General features: G+C 38.9%; 1 protein-coding gene across 29 annotated transcripts in view; it reads left to right on the top strand.

Moving 5' to 3' along the window:
* TRPM3 (transient receptor potential cation channel subfamily M member 3) overlaps nucleotides 1–21,451 on the top strand; it is a 903,691-nt gene that overhangs the window by 312,801 nt on the left and 569,439 nt on the right. For 15 of the 29 annotated variants that reach the window (XR_012424789.1, XR_012424788.1, XM_005581907.5 and 12 more), the window contains exon 1: nucleotides 7,618–8,063. The exons of the other annotated variants lie outside the window; for them this stretch is intronic. Coding sequence is in view for 13 of the 15 variants with exons in the window: in XM_005581907.5 (XP_005581964.3) it covers nucleotides 7,887–8,063 (177 nt within the window). In the remaining 2 variants the exon portion in view is untranslated. Of the gene's footprint in view, nucleotides 1–7,617; nucleotides 8,064–21,451 lie in introns of those variants that run through there. 29 annotated transcript variants of the gene reach the window in all.

Genomic DNA, 21,451 nt, shown 5'->3' with positions numbered 1-21,451 from the left:
TGCACATCTCAAATTCTTATATTTTTAACAAGCCTCCAGGAACTCATTAGAATTTTTGAATTATACCAAAACCCCATCCCCTTTGTGAATGGAAAGGCTGAATAAGGTTGTGTTTTAGCTCTAGGCCTTTGAATATCTGTTGCACATTTTTTGGTATGTGTATATGTAAGATTTCTATTTTTCGTAGGGTGGAAGCTGCTTATATACATTTGTGTTTTCCAAAGTGAGACATTTTATATATTAAAGTTTTACACCCCATTATTGGAATATATGATTCTCTCTCATATCCACTATCTATTTTAAAAGTAAGGACTCATGGGACTGCAGAGGAAAGCAGTAAGGAAAATCAGAGGTGGCCCTCTTCTCATGTTTTCTCTGCAGCTTCTTCTCTTACTGGAAGAAACAAAGGAGGAAATGAAGGTGTTTTGTTTTGCTTTGCTTTTCCTAGATCACTAGCTATGGGAAGGATGGCACATATGACTCCAATATTGGTAATAATGAGTTGCTAATATTTTTTGAGCTCTTTCCATATGTGGGAACTTCTTCTAAGGTTTCTGCCCATATTGGCTTATTAATTTCACATTATCCCTTTGACAAAGGTAATATTATTGTCCCCAGTTTGCAGATAAAGGAACTAAAGCATGATGAGATTAAGTAACTTCCCCAAAGCAACGTGTAAATGGTAAAGCTTGGGTTTACTTTCAGGCCATTCGGTCTATGGCCTGTGCTCTTAAGGACTATGCTACATGCACTGCCAGTGGTATCTGTGAACAAGATAACAATAATATTACTAACAACAACAAAAGTAATTGGATTTAAATGTGTCTTTCTCTATGTTAGCACTGTGCTAATTGCTTTAACCTTCACAAAAACCTGGAGGTGGAAACTGTTGTAAACCCCATTCTTTTTTTTTTTTTTTTTTTTTTATACTTTGAGTTCTAGGGTACACGTGCATAACGTGCAGGTTTGTTACATATGTATACTGTGCCATGTTGGTGTGCTGCAACCATCAACTCGTCAGCACCCATCAACTCGTCATTTACATCAGGTATAACTCCCAATGCAATCCCTCCCCCCTCCCCCCTTCCCATGATAGGCCCTGGTGTGTGATGTTCCCCTTCCCGAGTCCAAGTGATCTCATTGTTCAGTTCCCACCTATGAGTGAGAACATGCGGTGTTTGGTTTTCTGTTCTTGTGATAGTTTGCTAAGAATGATGGTTTCCAGCTGCATCCATGTCCCTACAAAGGACACAAACTTATCCTTTTTTATGGCTGCATAGTATTCCATGGTGTATATGTGCCACATTTTCTTAATCCAGTCTGTCACTGATGGACATTTGGGTTGATTCCAAGTCTTTGCTATTGTGAATAGTGCCTTACAATGTGGAAACTAAACCTTTGAGAAGTTGTGTAACTGCCCCCAGGCCACATAGTGGGTAAGAGGAGGCACTTGGGTTTGAATCAAGTTTGTCTGACTTCTCAAGTTACAGGTAAAGATAGGGAAGATGAAACACAGACAGTCCAGTACCTCCTCATTTCTTGAAACAAGCATGAGCTGTCCATTAGCCCATCACTACCTACCATCACCTCTGTTACAAGTTGAAAAGAGTAAATTACATCAGTTCAGTGGTGTGTGTGTGTGTGTGTGTGTGTGTGTGTGTGAGCTATTACTTAAAATCTATGTTGAATATTCTAATTAATTTAGGAAACAATGTTTAAAAAGAAGCTAAATTATTAGTTTCCCCTCAAAGCTTCCTAAAGGACCTTTATGAGAAATAATTCAAGAGATTCAGAGGATTAAGAGACTACTATATTTAAAGTACCCCTATAATATAATATTGAATATAACTCTGAAGAGAGTTTTTTTTTTTCCTGAAATCTCTGCACCATCATGTGAAGAAAGATTAATGTCCCAAGATGCCCAATGTAAAGAAGAGTTGGTATGAGTGGAGCTTAAGTATCCTTATACATTTCGAAAACTACGCTCTGGGAGAAGAACTTGACTTGGAAGTTAGAGGGAAGCACATTTCACTTCAGTCTTAGGTAGAATTTTCTGTCAACCAGAACTGTACAATCATGGAATGGGCTGTCTCAAAAACTCACCCACTCTCTGTCACCACAGGCGTTTGTGCAAAGGGTGGACAGCAGTCAGAGATGCCTGGGGAGAGATCCCAATAATGGAGGAAAATGAATGGATAACAATTGTAGTCATGAGAAATTTTTATTTTACATGGAATAAATGCTGCTTAAGCCACTTAACAAAGTGAGTCATGGATTTTAATAAATTTTAGTGTATTTTAGAATCTATTATCTACAAAAGATGGCAAAAGGGGAAATACACCTTAAGAAAGGAAAAAAGCTAATCTGGTAAACATACATTTGGAAATACATTAAGGATTGTTCTGTAGGTAAATGGAATCTATAAAGAGATCTTATATTTTGGAAAATGCTGTAGAAGCGTCAAAAAAATCCTAAAAATGTTATAGCTCTAATTTAAGTGAAGTTAAAAGGAAGAAACAGGAAAAGTATGTTTTTTGACAAAAATGATAAATTGCCATAAAGTTCATAAGACAAATGATTTTTTGAAAAAAAAGAAATAGTGGTTCTCGGTCTTTGAGGAATTGCCACACTGTCTTCCACAATGATTGAACTAATTTACCAACAGTGTAAAAGCGTTCCTGTTTCTTCACAGCCTCGCCAGCATCTGTTGTTTCTTGACTTTTTGATACTTGTCATTCTGACTGTTGTGAGATGGTATCTCATTGTGGTTTTGATTTGCAGTTTTCCATTGATCAGTGATGTTGAGCTTTTTTCCATATGTTTGTTGGCTTCATAAATGTCTTCTTTTGAGAAGTGTCTGTTCGTGTTCTTTGCCGCCTTTTTAATGGGGTTGTTTTTTTCTTATAAATTTGCTTAAGTTCCTTGTAGACTCTGGATATTAGATCTTTGTCAGGTGGATAGATTGCAAAAATTTTCTCTCATTCTGTAGGTTGCCTGTTTGTTATGATGGTTTCTTTTGCTGTGCAGAAGCTCTTTAGTTAATTAGATGCCATTTGTCAATTTTTGCTTTTGTTGCAATCGCTTTTGACATGTTCATCATGAAATCTTAGCCTGTGCCTATGTCCTAAATGGTATTGCCTAGATTATCTTCCAGGTTTTTTATAGTTTTGGGTTTCACATTTAAGTATTTTATCTACCACAATCCCATTACTTGTATGTATCCCCCAAAATATAAATCATTGTATTTTAAAGATAATGTACACATATGTTCATTGCAGCACTACTCACAATAGCAAAGACATGGAATCAACCCAAATGTACATCAATGATGGACTAGATAAAGAAAATGTGGTGCATACACACCATGGAATACTATGCAGCCATAAAAAGGAACGAGATCATGTCCTTTGCAGTGTCATAGATGGAGCTGGAAACCATTATCTTCAGCAAATTGACATAGGAACAGAAAACCAAACACCACTATGTTCTCATTTGTAAGTGGGAGCGAAACAATGAGAACACATGGACACAGGGAGGGGAACAACACATACGGGGGGGCTGTTGCAGGAGGAGAGCATTAGGATAAATAGCTAATGCATGTGGGGCTTAACTAGGTGATAGACAGTGCAGAAAAGCACCATAGCACACATTTACCTGTGTAACAAACCTGCACATCCTGCACATGTATACTGGAACTTAAAGTAAAATAAAATATTTAAGAAAGAAAAATCAAAGCACAACAAAATTAATAAAAGAGGCCAATCATTAAGCAAGTAAGATGTTAGTATTAAGATTACAAAACACTGAAGCAAATGTCTACAAAGGCTCACCATTGGGCTCACCAAAGGCTTATGTGGTTTTTCCCCTGGATGCTTAAGTATCATCTTTCTGCACTAGATGCACTATATCCATATATTAGAGCCTGAAAATATATATACAGTTGATGTCCAGATACCTATGAATTTTAATGTTGCAATAATAAACTCTGAAAAAATTACATTGCAGCACTTTTTTTAAATGTTGTTTGCAGAAAACACTTCTCAGAGGGAGGCTTTTGAGTTCTCTGTACTACCCGGTCACTGTGTCGTTTCCTTTCTGTTTTCTTAGGTTTTCATGGGTCAGTTCCTTTTATATCCAAAAGATATAAAGAAGACAGTGTGCAAGTGGTACAATACTATATGGAGGGTGCCATGTTTTTTTTTTTTTTTTTTTTTTTTCGAGACAGAATCTCGCTCTGTCGCCCAGGCTGGAGTGCAGTGGCACGATCTCGGCTCACTGCAAGCTCCGGACCCGGGTTTACGCCATTCTGCCTCAGCCTCCCGTGTAGCTGGGACTACAGGTGCCCGCCACCATGCCCGGCTAATTTTTTTTTTTTTTTTTTTTTGTAGTTTTAGTAGAGACGGGGTTTCACCGTGTTAGCCAGGATGGTCTTGATCTCCTGACCTCGTGATCTGCCCGTCTCGGCCTCTCAAAGTGCTGGGATTACAGGCGGGAGCCACCGCGCCCGGCCGCCATGATTTTTTTTAAGAGAAGGAACGTGGTTTTCAAAAGAAAGAATTCAGAAGGTCTATACAATGGCCCCCTTGTTAGTATTGAGAATGAGCTCAAATTTCATCGTGATTCTTTGGTTTAGTATCCTTTACACAGAAAATAAAAAGGGAAGATAATCAGTGGGGACTGGGCTTTTCTGTAGCATGGGAGAGAATTAGAGTTGGTTCAAAGGCAGGCTTTGGAATAGAGAAATCTGATATGCCCCGCTTGCTATTTTTTAGGATACTGAAAGCTCGTATGACTATGTCAGAGTTTCAAGCTGCTAGAATTTGTTCTGCAGATGTGTAGACAACCACATTCATAAGATTTATAGGTAAGCACTTTGAATTTGTGAGGTGCTAATATCTGGGGCTGGGCTTGCTACTCTCTGCATTTTTTTCCTCATTAGACTTCTCTCTACAACTGGGGAAGGGATCTTCTATGTGAAAATATAATTTCTTCAAAGTAGAGAGGAGGGTCTTGAAAACCCTTCTTTAGATGTTTTGATAGCAAACAGTTCTGGCACAAAGCACCCCAATGATGGGAGAAAAACCGCCTCTCATGCACTGTCATCCTTCTTTGATCTTTACCTCTTTTGCAGTGTAATCTCCAAATCAATTCCCTGAAGGTTTTGTGCTTTTCTCCTCTAATTGCCATTAGAGAGGGCTGTGAATCCTCCTACTTCCTCACTCTGCATAGTTTCTAATGTTCTCTTTGACCAAAGTTATTCAGTAAAATTAAAGGGGATAGGAGAATCAAAGGCCATGTGTTTTCAGAATGATGCTGTCATTTTTGTGGGGTCCTTACCATTTTGAAATAGTTCAGGGCAGGGGGTTGGCAATTGTGCAGTTTTTCAGCATTTTCGTGGAGCAGAGATCTCACCACCTCAACAGAACCACTTAAGGGCATTCGTTTAAAAGCTTAGAAAGGCTGGAGCCTTCCTCACTAAAGGCAGCGTCTTGCAACCTGATGAATACCACACTGCGTGAGGAAACCCATGCTGCCCTTGCAGTCTCCCACCTTCCTCTTTCCGCATTTATTAAACTCATGGTAACTCACAAGAAGCATTCAGTTTTAATTTGGCTTGCTTGACTTCATTACCTCCTACCATATGTATGCATGCTTAATGAAAATTGTCAGTGGGCTTCCAGCTCAGACTCAGCACATGCTACCCAGAAGATGGATCATGGTACATGTATTTAGTATATGCCAGGCACAGTTCTAAGTGCTTTGCCGATATTAGCTCATTTAGTCCTCACGTAGGCATGTGGGTTTATTTTAATCTCCATTGTATGGATAAGGACTCCAAGACACAAAGAAAGTAGGTAAATCTTCCAAGACTAGCTTCAAAATTGGAATTTGAACCATGCAGCTTGATTCCAGAATTCATGCTGTTAACTACTACATCAACATCAGACCAAAGTAATAATCTGAAAGAAATGCTGAGCATTTCTTCTTTGAAGTCTTTAACTCTTATGTAAGATTAAATTACCAAAAAACAGAGGCAGTGGTTTTATTCCTAGAGTCCCTTTTGAAAGAAATAGGAGACAAGAGAAAGCTTGTCTTTACAGCCTAGTAGACTGGTTTCAATCCAGACTCCAGTTATACTAGTATGTTAGACTTGTTACTAATTTCTCTAGACCTCATTTGCTTAATCTGTGAGGTAAGGATATGACCATAACACCTACTCCATAAGGTTTCCATGGACATAAACCTATGCAGTGCATTGTGCTAGGCGATACACGTGAGCCGTTAATATTTTAATACTGCCTTCAATCCTTTGTGGAAATGGAATAGTAACAGAAAATGAGTCAACTGTGTATCAGATCGATTAAAGTGATATTGTTTGATAGAAGATAATCAGAGACATAAATTTTATTATACAAGGTAGGTCAATGATCTGTCTTCCACAGGTGAACTAGTTTTCTGCAATATCTTTCTTAAATTTGTGACACAAGACCATTGTGAGTGAAATGGTGCTGTAGCGCAGTGTGTCAGGTGTTGATTTCATGCTGGGGTGGGCCTGTGTTGTCCCAGTTCTGAATTACAGCAGTGTATCACATCTGCTTGCAGCGCTCCCAGTTCAGCTTCCGACTGCGTAATAGTCATGGAGCTGGGATTTACCAATCTCTTCAAGTTAATTAGAAATGGAAAATCAGCATAGTCATAGAGGAAAAAATAAATAAGATGGCGATGCTCCAAGGATGTGGGGATTCTCCCCGATAGGAGTTGTCAGGTCAACTGCTCCTACTGATGTCTGATGCCTGGGGGGAATGTGGGAGCCGAAGAGGGGTTGTGTCAGGAACTCCCTTCTCTTCTCATGCTCCCAACTTACCTTCTCTATGTGAAATTATCCAGTTTCTACCTTCAAATTGAAAAGCTGTCCTTTATTCTCTCTCTCACCACGGGAGTCCTAAAGACTATACATTCCAACTCAGCAACTATTTCATAAAGCCTCCTTAGAAAATGATGGGGGTGGAAACCCCACTTAAGGAAACTCCCTTTTTTATAGACAGCATCCCAGGTGGCACTTTAGGGGTTAAACTTGTGTTACAGAGAACGGGTATCAAGTGGCTTTCCAGGATATAACCCCCATTTAAAAACTGCCATCTCTAAAAGGTGAGCCAAATGCCCATTAGTTTACCCTGCTTTCTATGAAACGAACAACTCAGTGTGTTTGAGTTTGCTTCTGTCTCAGTGTCTATCATCTATACAATGAATTATCAGGATGAAGACTGTCAATCACGGTTAATAAAAACCTCAGAACACGACAAAGATCTCTTTTCCTATAGATGTATTTGATGATAGCCCTCACTTTATTATGTCACATAAATCAAAAAGGAAGCATTTATATCATTAGGAGGCACCCCTTCTCTCCCTGTGTCCTCGCCCCTCCCCCCGTGCCAGTTCGCAGTCCCTCAAAGATGCTTTGTGCAAGAAAGTGCAAGTTTCCCGTTCTGGCTTTATTTTTGTTCCCTTTTGCTCCCCTCCTGGTTCCCCCCCAAACCAGGCTAGCAAAGCAATGGCCCCGGTTCCCCCCCAACGCCTGACCTGCGTTTACTGGGAGGAGAGCGGGAGAGGGAGCGCGCATTCCGGAGCAGGCTGCTTTGACTCCGACCACAGGCTGTTTTGTGCAGGCTGTCCCTCTCCTTCAAAACCGTGCATCCCCTCCCCGAAGCAGCAGGCAGTGTGCCTCCATTCAGCCACATTTGGTATGCATGAGCACGGCTGCAGAGAGAGGGGAGGTGGCTTTCTTAAGAAGGTTCAGGGGCTCAGGCAAGGCTACTTGACTAGTCTTCCAAGTTCCAGGAAGCCTCTACCCTAATGGAATTTGCAGGTGTGGAGATGACCATGGGATGCCAGAGCCGTGGGGGACCGTTTATTTTCTAGGCATTGCTCAGGTTTTCAGTTTCTTGTTTTCCTGGTGGAATTTGGAAGGGGTCATGAATCAGGCTGATGCTCCTCGACCCCTAAACTGGACCATCCGGAAGCTGTGCCACGCAGCCTTTCTTCCATCTGTCAGACTTCTGAAGGTACTGTAACTTGCAGCCTTGAATGGCGCTAATTATGGTTTTCAGGTTTAAATACCCAACTTGGGGACTTGGGCTGGGACGCACCTTTGCGGGAGCCTAAATGCATGCAGTACTGGCTCTGTGGTCCGTGGCTGGAGAGAGGTTCTCAGTACTCCTCCCCTCCCCCCACGCCCCCCACCCACATCCCGTGGTGTCTGAGACAAGAGGCTGGTGCGAACCACACTTGAGAAGGAGATTTTGATCTCAGAGAATGGGCTACCTGGTGCTCCCCCACCCCTTTTAACCATTCCTAAAACAGAATTAATTAACTTCTTTGGGAGGGTGGGAATAGTAGTGGAAGTGAAATCTCTTACTCCCTTGTGTTTGGCTCCTGGGCTTTTCTTTCTCTCTCCCCAGGGAAGCCCTTCGACCCACTTTCCCTTTAAATGGAACCTGAGAGAACAAAGGATTCTCCTCATTAATTTAAAAGCTTTGTGTAGTTAGGTGGCCAGTCAGGTGAAGACGAACAAAGAAAGAGCCTCCTCAGATAGTGACTTTTTTGGTGCCCTTGTTTTTAGAAAAGGCATAAAAATGTGGGTCTCCGGAGTGGAATCAGTAGTGGGAAAGTATTGTTAAGCATATATTGTATGTCAGCTCGCTCTCTAGCTGTGAGTCACACAAAAGAATGGCACTACACCTGAGCAGGAATTGCCACCGTGTGTCTGCAGCGCTTCTCTTTCCAGAAGCACATGCATTAAAGATACTGAAAAAGTCCATACAATTGTGTACCAATCCACCTTCATGATCTTTCTTGTGGGGGTGGGGAGGAACACAAATTACATTTAAAGGTGCAGGAAACAGGTATTTTTGCCCAGCAAATAGAAGGTGGTAACACTTAATAGAGAAAAATGCATATCTCTGATGTTCTATATCCATTTGAAGTTAAAAAAGGCAAAGTTCTTAACTCACTTTTCCTGAGTATATATGCCCTTTTGATTTAATGACCACTGAGCATTGAGTTCAGAGGGCTACAATGGAGAATTAATGAATTAGCCCTGAATACATTACACTTGCAGAATTTTGTTCTGAGGCTGTGTTCTGGTTAGGTTAGGTTTGATGTGGACAGTTAGTTCCATACAGCTAAGTGGTGCCTCACAACAGAGTATTACCCCTTGCCTGAGTTTTCCTTATCTTGTTAAACACCAACTGGTATTAACTTTCAACAAAGGCTGCCCTAAGTGCTGTTCAAACTCCCATCATATGGTTGTCATGGTGATGGCTTGCTTCCCTAGGGACTATTTAGGAGGAAAGGCAGGTTTGGGTATGGTTAGTAAAAGAGACTTTTCCTTGGATATGTGTGTTTTTGCTTTATTGGAACAACATGTGTGATAGGGCAAGAAAAAGAATGAGGCCAGAGAATTAACAAATCGTTGTACATTTTCTCCAGAATCACTAGTGAATCAAGAGTCGGGGCAAAGAATGGGCATATCTAAGTCTCACTGAAAAATTCAACTGCAGTAATTCCATGTGCAATGAGAAATATTTTTTCAGTTAAAGTCATGTATCAGCTCTAACCCAAAATAATGCTTTTTAACTCTTCTTGACAGATACGTGACTATCACTCTCAATATATTATTAATATTCTAGTTTTTTAAAATGGAGAACGTTATTCATTTAATAGTCACAAAACCAGCAGAGAAGTACCTACCTGAGGTACTTCTTTTAGGAGAAGCTGTCTTTTTAGGAGAGCTCTGTCATCTTTTTTAACTGAAAGTACTGTCCATACTATCTATCAGGAGACATTGTTAATGCTACAGCAATACTTTCATTGGCATATAGCTCAATCTTACCCCATCCTTTATTAAGTGATGCTTTGTAATAATTTGTTGAATAAAATGCATTACTGTGTGTCCTTGTTTTTTCCATATCTAAAAGACAGGATGGAACCTTACTAGAGAACTTTTTTCCCAAATGACATCTGTATTTTTGAAAGATCATAGCTATCCTGTGAGACTTCAGATATTGAGCACATTTCAAACTCTTAAAGAAATAAAGTCATACCAAGTTCTTTCAGCAATACTTAGAAAGAAAGAAAAGCTGCTTTGGTATATGAGCAATTGTATTATCCACTCTCTGGCTGTGAATGCTATGTGTTCTTTTCCTCTGTATTGTGTTTGTCCTGTGTTTGCTTTGCTAGTTCCTGTGTATTCTTGCCCTGGTTTTATCTTTCGAGTAAAATGTAAGTTCATGAGTCATAATTTGCATATTTTGGTAAATGCTTTTTCTGGTTTAATCTAGAAATGAAATATTTAATAACAGTATTTCTTATGTCCCTTCCTTTCTTTCTCCTCCCTCCCTTCCTCCCTCTTCTCTCTCTTATTCCACCTTCCTCCATACTACCACCACTATGTTAATTTGATGGATGGATTCTCTGGGAATCCAGTAGATTGTTGAAATCTTAAGGTAACAAAGCCAATTCTCCTATTCAACAGGTAATTTTTATTCCTCTTCCAAGCATTGTTCTGATATGACCTGCCCTCTCACAGTGCCCTACGTGTCAGTAAATGCAGTGTAGGTCCTGATGGCTTGATTAGATTTAGCTAAACTCTGATCAGTCACCATTTCTGACAGACTGGACTCAAGCCAATTTCCCTTTCTATCCTTTTCCTTAAAAATGTGTGTATCTTTGCTAACTTACTTTGGTACCATGTTAATATTTAGAAATGGCTTCATAATCCTATTTCCTTATTTTCCATTTCCTACTAGAAACAGGATACTACAGAATTAGAAGGGGAAGGCCAGTATCTGAAGCATGAATTAAACCCAATGAGCATTGGAATATACTTATTATTCCTCCTGAAAGCATCTCATTTGTTGTTTTGTCCATCTCAGAGCAAATTTTCAACATGCCAACAAACTCACATTTTGAATTTGGGGTTGCATTTGGAAATAAAACTTGGAAATGAATTTCTGGACAGGCACACAATGATGATAGCCAAAAGACAGAGCCTGTTTTCAAATGGGTAAATTTCAAATGGGACCCTTTCCAAATCATTTCTCTTCTGTTGTCGTTTGCTTTATTCTTATGTGTTTCAAGATTCCATCTTACTATTAATCACAAAAAAGTCAAGTTTATGTCAGTGACAGAATGTTCTTAGCGTATTTCATATTCATTTTCAGGTCTATCTTTGCCATTGTTTTATTTGGAAGATTTTATTTTGGTAACATATTGAATCTGAAGATTATTCTTAGGGCAGAGAGTTTTCTGTGTATTGAAGTCTTGGCGAACTTACTGAAGGGAAGGCTTCTGAAAAATGGGTTGCATTGGGAGAAAGGAAAGCACTGTATTTGTGACAGATTTTGGAAAGACATTTAAGTCAGTGTGTTAATGAAGCCCAAATTATTAGTATCATTTTTAAGACTTTCGGATTTTTATATTGAGAAATCATAAGACTTTGCTCACTTTAAGCGATGTCAGAAATATAATAAATTATATTCTGGAAAAGTCAACCTAGACATTGGGTCCTAATTCCATTGTGTTCCTAACCAGCTGTGTGACCTTGGGCAAATTACTTAATCTTTCTGTAACTTGATGTCTTCTTTAAAATGAAGGGTTTGGGTCTTGACTGGATTTAGATCCAATGTCCTCATTCCCTATGCTGAAGCCTGCTATGCTCCTTGGGCATCGAAGAATGTTGTCTATTTGGACTGAAAGAATTGAATATTAAAAGGGAAGAAGGAAATGGGTACAGTGAACAACAGTGTTTAAATCATATTAGGTTGGTGCAAAAGTAATCATATTAGGTTGGTGCAAAAGGTTTTTAATGGCAAAAACCACGATTACATTTTCACCCACCTAATAGAAGACCTTGTCTGCTAAGCTACAGCATTAGACCATTATCTTGAAACTAGGGGGAAGGGGGAGGCAATTAAAAGAATTTTTGCAACGAGGTGACCACCAGATTTAGGTATTATATAGTTGCTCTGGCTGTAGTGTCTAGAATGGGTGAGATGATGCAACTGGAAGCTGAAAGATTACATTAGAGGCCTGGGGAATTGATGAGAACCTGGCTAAGGCAAAAGTAATGAAGGTAAAATAAACAGGGCCTTGCTAAATGGACTAGTTGTGGTGGAGAGAGGAATCTAGGATAACTTCTGAGTTTCTATCTTTGCTGTAGGGTTGGGTGGTGGTCTCAGCATCTAAGAATTAAGATCCCGAGAAGGAAGTACGGCCATTCTCACTTTGCAGTTCCTCTTTTCATGGGCTAGAAAGGGAATTTCAGTTTTTGACTCTAGTAGGACTGACAAAAGTAAAGAAAATTATTGCTTATCTCACTCATCTCATTAATGAGGATGAGCCCCATTGAGTGTCCAATAGCAGAATTCTTTGAAGTAAATAATAGTAATGTCACTGTATTTTTGTTATATACCCTACCTTCTGATGAAACTATGCAGAGTTTTACATAGTAAATTCCCTTTTAATTTTTTTGGAATCTAGTCAAAAGCCCAAACTCTTACTTTTTATCCTTTCTCTTTTTAATACAGAAGTATTACTTAAAGTAGGTGACAGAAGAGAATTAATTGAAGGAGAAATGATCAAGTTAGGCAATCAGATCAGCACAGATTCCACCCAAGTGCTAATGTTTTACACGTCTATAACTCCATATAATGGTAACCAATGTTCATTCTATTGTCTGTGGAGCAAAGTAAGATCCAAATAACCAAATGTATTTGTTCTGTCTTCTATAGTTGATGTCAGACATTCCAGGAACTGACTTCCCTCTGGTGTTCTCAGACTCTTCAAGGAATAATTACTTTGACATTTGTTTCAATTGTATTTTAAATTTATGACCTTCAAGTTGTCCCATTCACATCTAAAATTCTGAATCTTTACAAGGGAGGTAGAATAAGCCAGAAACTTGGCTTAGCCCGGACAGGGTACTCCTGAGCCACATGCTAGGGAGCAACAGATAAGTTTCCACCACAAGAGAGGAAATAGACACCCATTATGTCTAGGTGATTGGCAGATCCTGGCAAGCAAGGCCAGGAAATTTGTAATGGACTAATTCCATTAAGTGCCTTGAAGATGGGAAACTTGAAGAATAAACTGCTTTAGGAAAACATGGTGTATTGTTAGGCAGAATTTTAATGGCTACAAATAAAAGAAACTTCCCGTCTTTCCATCTCAGCCTGCCAGCCTCAGATTCCCTTAAAAAAAAAAAAAAAAAAAAAGTGAGAAAGAAAAGAATAGAAGAAAATGGGACCAAACTAGAACCCAGGAGAGAGGGAAAACTGTCTGGTGTGTATCAAATGGTGGCTTCGACTCAGGCTGCTGAACAGTGAACCATGTGACTTGCCTTTTTGTGAAATGTTCCTCAGGCAGCTTAAGGGAAATTCCTGAGGCAACAAGAAACCCTCCTGTCTCTCTGGAGAGTTCTGTCTCCTGATGACCTTTTTTGTGGAGGCAAGAATGAAAATGTGTGGTCACTGGGGAGTGAGGAGGAAATGGCTGGGACAGCCAAGTCCAGGGGCCACTGCACTCTGGGATGCTTGGAGGCACAGTAACGCCCCTGGCAAGGTCTGTCTCAAGGGAAAGGGCCCTGCCGTCCTGGCAGATGACTTCCTGCAGGGAGCCAGGACTCTGCCTACCCAGCAGAGGTTCCACACCCTCCCCTCTGCTCCTCTGCTGGTGTAACCTCAACTGGCTCCAAGTTAATTTTCAGATCATATTTTTTTCTCCCTTTCCATTATCTAGCATGAAAAAGAGTTTTACAGGCTGTGACCAACAAAACGTATTGAAAAAATGTTTAATGAATGGACAAACACACACATGAAAGATATATGAAATACCAAGAATGCTTAGAACCACTTGGGGAGCTTGTGAGAAAAGCAAATAGTCAGGGCCCACTCTCGGAGGTGTTGACTGAGTAGGTAGGTGGTGGGTTCAGGAATTTGCATTTTCACAGTTCTGCCAGTGATTCTGAAGTCCAGAGATCTTGGAAGGACCCCACATTGAAAAACGCTGCCATAGATTCAGCTGAGCTGGATGGAAACTTAATTCAGCGGCCCCTCTGATGCTGGCATCTGGGAAGAACAGATTTTGTGTTAGTCGACAGTGGGAGCAAAAGGTTTTAAGAAACAGTTCTCAGGTTTTCAAAATGTAATCATGAAAGATCATTAACAGAAAGAGAAGTAAAATGAGTTCAGCTGCCCTGCTCTGAGTTCTAGATGATATAATCTGAAGAAGTGTTTCTCCCTATTTCTTTTTATTTTCTGTTTATATGATCATTTCTCTATTTTTTTCATGAAAATTTTTAGTCACATGATGTGAAATTTCAGAATTTTCTATGCTATTGAACTTATATGGAAATATGGGGTTGTGAATGAGAGCTCCTTAAAACAGTCTTCATGGTCAAGATTCTGGAATATCCTACATATGCCTCCTTTCTTTATTCCACTATAATGAATCACCCTTGGGCTTGCAGTGGTAACTCAAGGGCATGTCCCTTAGATTCCAAGGTATGTGATAGGCTCAAGTGAGAAGTGGCCGTTTCACTTGGGGGCAAAGGCCTAAGCAGCCATAAATGATGCCCATAACTCTACTCCCCCACCAAACCACCTCCACCCCACAACCTTCAAAAGCTAACCAACGATTCTGGACAGAAAGGAGGAAGAAGAGAATATTTAAGGCTTTCATTTGGAAAAGCTTAATTATATTTACAATTAATTTTATACTTGGGAAAATTTTTAAATGCTGCTTAATATTAAATATTTACTATGAAAAAATAGAGTGAACACAATTTTCCTGGCTCTTGAGCATGTGGCAAAGATACAGTGCTGTGACTGCTAGGGTGGGGTGTTTAGGTATAACAGAATCTCTAGGAAGGGCACACTTAGATTTTATGTTTATCACACAGAAGATTTGTGTTGAACAGTCTGTGGGAATTCTGATCTAACCATTGGTTCTTCTCTTCTTCATTTTCAGAGAGACATGCATAGGAGTGGAAGTTTAGGGATAGCTTTGATCAGTTTTATTTCTTTTCCCCCAAATAAGTAAAGATTCTTCAAGGTTTAATGCATAGGTAGACAGACGATAGATAGATAGATAGATAGATAGATAGATAGATAGATAGATAGATAGATAAAATAGATTAAATAGATAACTGATAAGGAAGGTAGGAAGAATTCTTACATTTTACATATTGAATTGTCTTACCTGAAGAAAGTTTTATCCAACACAATGAATCCTTGAAGCAGTGTTTCTCAAAGTGTGATCCAAGACTATCTATGATAGACTCAGATGACAGTGACTTCACATAGACCTACTAAGTTAAGCCCCTGGGTGGACCTTGCAAACCTGCATTTCACAAACAGCCCAGATCAATGTTATGCACTTAACATTTGAGAATCTCTGCTTCTAAGGTGTAATGCTTTAGTGAAGAGATGTTGGCTCATTAAAATTAGGCCTCTGGCATGACCAGGCCTCAGTATCTGATTTTTGTAGTTAAAAATTGAGCACTCAGTATCTCTCTATATATTTATATAGACTTAAAATGTGTCCACATCTTTAAAGTTCTCATACTCACAGAGCATTGAATGACTTTTATGATTATTTTTTAAGGGATCATGCAGGAAACCTAATTTAGATGCCAAAAATGTGTAGTCGATAGGTAGTATTCTGGATTCAAAGAAAATATGGCATGTCAGCCTCACTCTTTGTTTACTTTAGGAGACTATACACTTTCAAGATTAGAGGCAGAAAAACTTTGCAGCAGAGAAAACACATTAAGCGTAACTGCTGCCCTAATCAAGTGGCCATTGCTGAATCAAACAAGCCTCCCTCTTATCTGCTCCTTTTCCTCTATACTATCTTCCAACTGCTAGGATCACCCATTCACCACATTGCCCAAACTGGAAAACCTGGGTTTGTGCCTTTTGCCTTGTTTTCTCCCATCCTTATGTAATTAGCCAATCAGTTCTGCCAGATTTCCTCATAAGTATATCTCTGTTCCACCCCCTTCTGTCTATTCCTAGTTCCCAAATTCAGTCTCTCTTTTTCTTGGGCCCAAAATACTACAGCTGCCTCCAGTGTTGTCTACTTCAAATCCATCCTTCCCACAGCCACCAGAATGGTCCATTTAAAATGCAAGTAAGACCAGGATGCTGCTGTGTTTGACATTCTTCAGTGATTCCTCGTCTCTTGCAGAATAAAGCCTAAGCTCTTTGGCATGGAATACAAGACCCAAGGTGATCTGGCCTCCGCCTCCTTTGCTGCCTTCTTACCTTGTTTTTCCCCTCCTCAAATCACAGAATTCCATATAGCTGGATTTTTTGCACGACTTAATTCTACTGCCTGGAAAACCTGCACCAGACCTTCTCCTAGCTAACTCCTGCCCATATTTTAATGCTCAACATAGGTAAGTAGGATGAGTTCAGAAAAATTTCCCTGAATCCTCTAAGCTAGATAAAGCTCTCCTCTCCTGCATGTCCATAAACATCAGTGGGTATTTCTAGCTTTATTTTTAGCGTGTTGTGGTATTATTAGCTCTTCCAACTCATTATGAAAATCTTCTTGAAGTTGAGAGTCATATCTTGTTCAATTTGGTGTGTGTAGCATTTAGCAGAGAGCCTAGGATATCTTGGGTGCTAGATGAATTACATTTGAATAGGTAAATATTGGAGAAAATGAGTGACTGTGCTTTTGATTAGTGTTCTGAAGTTGCTAGAGGAACCAAATGATATTATAGGGGCTTGGTAATTTTTTTGTGTGTGATTAAAGAATACCTTGAGCTTGAGATGATTTAGTTCATAGATTCCCCAAGTTGGAAGATTAGTTAGGGAGTTGAACCAATACTTCGCGCTCAGTGAAAGTGACACAGAATAAAATATGTACTCAAGGAAGAATCTATGTAGGTAGCACCAGATATCTGCTTTGATAACATTCACTGAAAGAGAAAGTGAGAGATAAAAATTATCTCATCTATTGATCATGTTGGAGAAAAGGCATTTCTTAATTTGGTGATCTAACATACTTTAATATATTTCCTTTAATATTATTGACTGGGTTACATTGTAAAATAGATAAAATAGTATTGGAAGAAAAACTGCACTGTTAAACTTGCTGGGGCCACCCTTGCTTTATCCTCTAAATATGCCTTTGGAAAATGTCTAGAGATAACTGTGTAGGCACTACCCAAATGAAATATTTTGGTGTTTCCATGTAAAGGTAATGTGACTTAGGATTTATTTTTCTGTTAATCATAGATCATTTTATTATATCATGTATCATGGATCAAGGTCAAATAGGAATCTTAGCTGATCAGATTCCTACAGGGAAAAAATAGATCAGAGTCAAAATAGCTTTCTTATGGAAGAGATCAGAATTATTAGAAAATTATACTACTGCTTATTGGTTAATAATACATGTGGCTGGAAAGAAGGTAAATAACTATTTGCTGGCATAATCTCTGTGATAATCTTGCTAGAAGAAACTATTGGAAAGAAAGAGCTATCATACAGGCTTCCATAAGAAATATTTGCTCTTTTGTGCTAGTCCACAAATAAATGATGACTTGAACATTTAGGACCTGGCAGATAAATTTGCAGAGTTGTTGAAAGCTTTGGGCTAGCCTAATGATGTTTCGTTAAAACAGGATTTCTCCGCCTCAACACTACTGACATTTGGGGCTGAATAAGTCTTTGTTGTGGGGGACATCTGTCCTGTGCTTTGTAAGACATTTATTGGTAACTAGGTTTCTATTGAAACATACCAGGAGCACCCCCCTGCCCCGCAATCCCCATTGTAAAAACCAAAATGTCTCCAGATATTGCCAAATATCCTTTGGCGGGGAGGGGCAAAATCACCCCCAGTTGGCAACACTGTTTAAACATTTCCCCTTGAAAATAGATGTTTTAACAGTTGGGTACGTAATTGGTTTTGCTGGAATCCCAAGAGATACTTCCTAGTGATAGGAAGGGAATACTTCAACTTTAGACACACTTTCTTTTTCATTTTACAAGAAATTGAAATTTAACTTACAGTTGGGAAATTAACTGGTCCAGTTTTATTCACTAAACACAGACTAAGAAATCATTTTCTCATCTTATTGTCAATCATCTCTTGTAAGAAAATTGAATGTAACCAATTTGTCTGAAAGTGTTTAAATGTTCCATATATGTTGTTTTGTGAATCAAAAGTGGAGCATATTTTTCAGTTTGATTGATGGTATCCAGTGAAATGTTTAATTTTTACCATTATTTTGTTCTGTAATAACTTCTACTTAGAACTGCTTACGAATAATGTGGTATACATTTCATTTCAATGAATATCTCAAGACAAAATTTTTATGTGACATTAGCTCATGTGAGCAATCAAAGATTTTGAGACAAAATCTAGTCTTTTATACAAGCAAGCTGTATCATTTAAGGATGAGTATAACTACAACTAATTTCAATCATTTCAGCATGATCAAATGGACAAAAAAAATGGAATTTCAGCTCTTAATTAATTCTGCATTAATTAATATACTAGCTGAGTTACCAAGAATGAGTAGTTTTATCTTTCAATGCTTCAGCTTTCTCATCTATAAAATGAGAGAATAAGGTTAGATCAGGGTAGGCAAGGTTTGTATAAAAGGCCAGATTGTAAATGGTTTAGGCTTTGTGGGTCATATACCCTCTGTTGCAACTGCTCATGTAGTCTATTGCAACTACTCTGTGGGTCATGCAACTTCCACTGCCATACTCAATTCATATTACATTGGAGCATGAAAGCAGCCACAAACAATACACAACAAAGGAGCATAGCCGTTTTCTAATAAAACTAATTTATGAACACTGAAATTTGAATTACATATAATTGTCAAATGTCATAGAATATTCTTATTTTCATTGTTTTCAGCCATTCTAAAATGTAAGAACTATTTTTAGCTTAATAGCTGTACACAAGAGAGGCAGGTGGTACTTGGCCTGTGCTCCTCAGTTTGCCAACTATGAGATGATCCTTAAGGTTCTTTCCACCCTTAACATTCTTGAATTTACTTTGGAATGACGGAAAGGTCATTTGGATGTTCCTATTTGTCTTACAGCTGCTCAGTGTCTGAGGGAAATTGAGACTAAACCGTTCGTGTTTATTGGGGAGCAGTATGTGGTGGGCTCACTATCTTATGAGGGGTAGGAGAATACGTGTTCTCCCTCTAAAAAAAATTGATGCGGTCTCAGTTCTTCAAGAGATGTCATTATTCACAAAAAAATATATATTGAAATGTACAGGGACTGAAAATGAAATGATAATAAAAGCTTAACATTTGAAAGGTCCTTTTCAATTTGCAGGGTACTTTCCTTTACATCAAATGAAATGAGCTTCATAGCAATGCTATGAACAAATGTGGTGGGTTCAGTTACTCCTCTTTATAGCTGAAAAGATTCTGGCCCAAATAGGTTAAGCCACATATTAAGGACTTTTCTAATTCCAAACTCCTTCCCTGCAGTCCTCTGCCTCATGTGTTTGCCTCTGTTACTGTCTCTCTTCAGCTGAGGCCCAACTAGATTATAGAGTTATATCATGCATTAATAATAGATATTGGTAGATTATCTAGGTACTTGACTACAGAAAGAATGAAATGGCCAATTCTTAAAATGATTATTGACAAGACAGAAAACTTTTCTGAGTCTTAGTGTCCTCCATTATAAATTGAAATAATAAAAATACTGTTTTGTATCATTCATAAATTAATGTTTGTGTTTGCATATAGTTAGTATGCAGTTAATACAAATTCCATTCCTTTCAACCTAATAAAACAAAAGTGAGGTAATGCAAATTAACAGAATTCAAGGTGTCTTTTGTAATAAATTAGACTCAGGGAATGCATGTTACCTATGTGCAACTGCTTTCACTTTGGAGTTATTGTAGATTGTATTAGTCCGGATTCTCCAGGGAAAAAAACAAAAAAACAACAACAACAAAAAAACAGAGGCAGTAGGATGTGTCTATATATTGAAAGAGATTATTTTAAGGAATTGGCTTATGCAGTGGTGGAGACTTGACAATTCCAAAAGCTGATGAGGGAGGCCAGCAGGCTGAAGACTCAGGAGAGAATTGCAGCTTATGTCTGCTGGAGAGCCAGAAAATTTTAGCTCAAGTCTGCTGTAGAACCAGGAACAGCTGATGTTGCAGATAACATCTGAAGGCAGTCTGCTGGCATTCCTTCTTGCTTGGAGGAGGTGAGCCTTTTGTTCTATTCAGGCCTTCAGCTTACTAGATGAGGCCCACCCACATAATGGAGAGTAATGTGCTTTACTCAGTGTCTGCCAATTTATCCAAAAATACCCTCATAGAAACACTCAGAATAATGTTTGACCAAATCTCTGGGCACCACAGCCCAGAGAAGTTGACATATAACATGAACTATCACCTAGATAATTGTTAATCAACTCCTGGTAACTTAAATAAAAATTTTCCTCTAAAGTTAACCTCTGAAATACCAGTGACTGAAATGAAGTACAGCCACAGGGAGCCAGACTTCTCTGTTATGGGGCTCTGGAGTCTCTCATTTCTGCCTCTTTTGGCTCATCTACTTTATACTTTTCTTAGTTAGCTTCGTCTATTATTCTGTATTCTGCTAACACTTGGTATAGCACCCAGTTCCTTGTAATCTCAAAGTTGCCTTCCATCTCCTCAGTTTCTCTCTCCCCTTCTCCTACAGAAAATCTCATTAACCAAGGTTGGGTGAGATGTCTATCCTTGTTTATTTAGCTCTGGTCAGAGAAATAGAGTCACAAGATATAAAAATGCTCACCTAGACCCATTCATCTAGCAGGTGATATGGAGCGGGGGAACAGCCTCTCTTAGCAAGGATGCAGGCACAGTGCTAACTCAATTAGCGTGAACTTCCTACACATAATAGCTTAATGGTTCTGGAATCTACCCCGACCTAGAAGGCATGGCAAGCCATTGAAAACTATGATTTCACTCTGCAAGTGATGATAAACAATTTTTCTATACCTTTTGCTAATATATAACAAGAGGAAATGGAGTTCAACTACAGAATCTGATTTTAGGTGTACTATAAAGACAGTATTTCTGATTAAGAGACTTAGAGAGTCTGAAAGAAGTAGAAGACTTTCCTTCACTGGAGGAACTTATTGAAATCATGAGGAAATGCTTTTAGAGTCCCACCCTGAGATGGCAGGATGGGTTCAGATGTCCTGGTAAACGCCTTCTTGAGTTGCTCCCATTGTTCATGGTTTCACCACTGACAAAAGGTTCCACAAGCTTTGTCAACTCTTCTGGTTGACTGAAATTGCAACATCCCAAATTTATGTCTTTGAAAAAAGAAAGATAATAGCACATTGTTTGGAAGTAATGCCACAGTAAAATAAATATGGGTTAAAACATTTTTATGATTTTT

Source organism: Macaca fascicularis, chromosome 15, assembly GCF_037993035.2.
Source record: "Macaca fascicularis isolate 582-1 chromosome 15, T2T-MFA8v1.1".
Taxonomy (NCBI): Eukaryota; Metazoa; Chordata; class Mammalia; order Primates; family Cercopithecidae; genus Macaca; species Macaca fascicularis.
The sequence above is the reverse complement of the archived record's forward strand: the minus strand, read 5'-3'. Positions and strand labels throughout refer to the sequence as shown.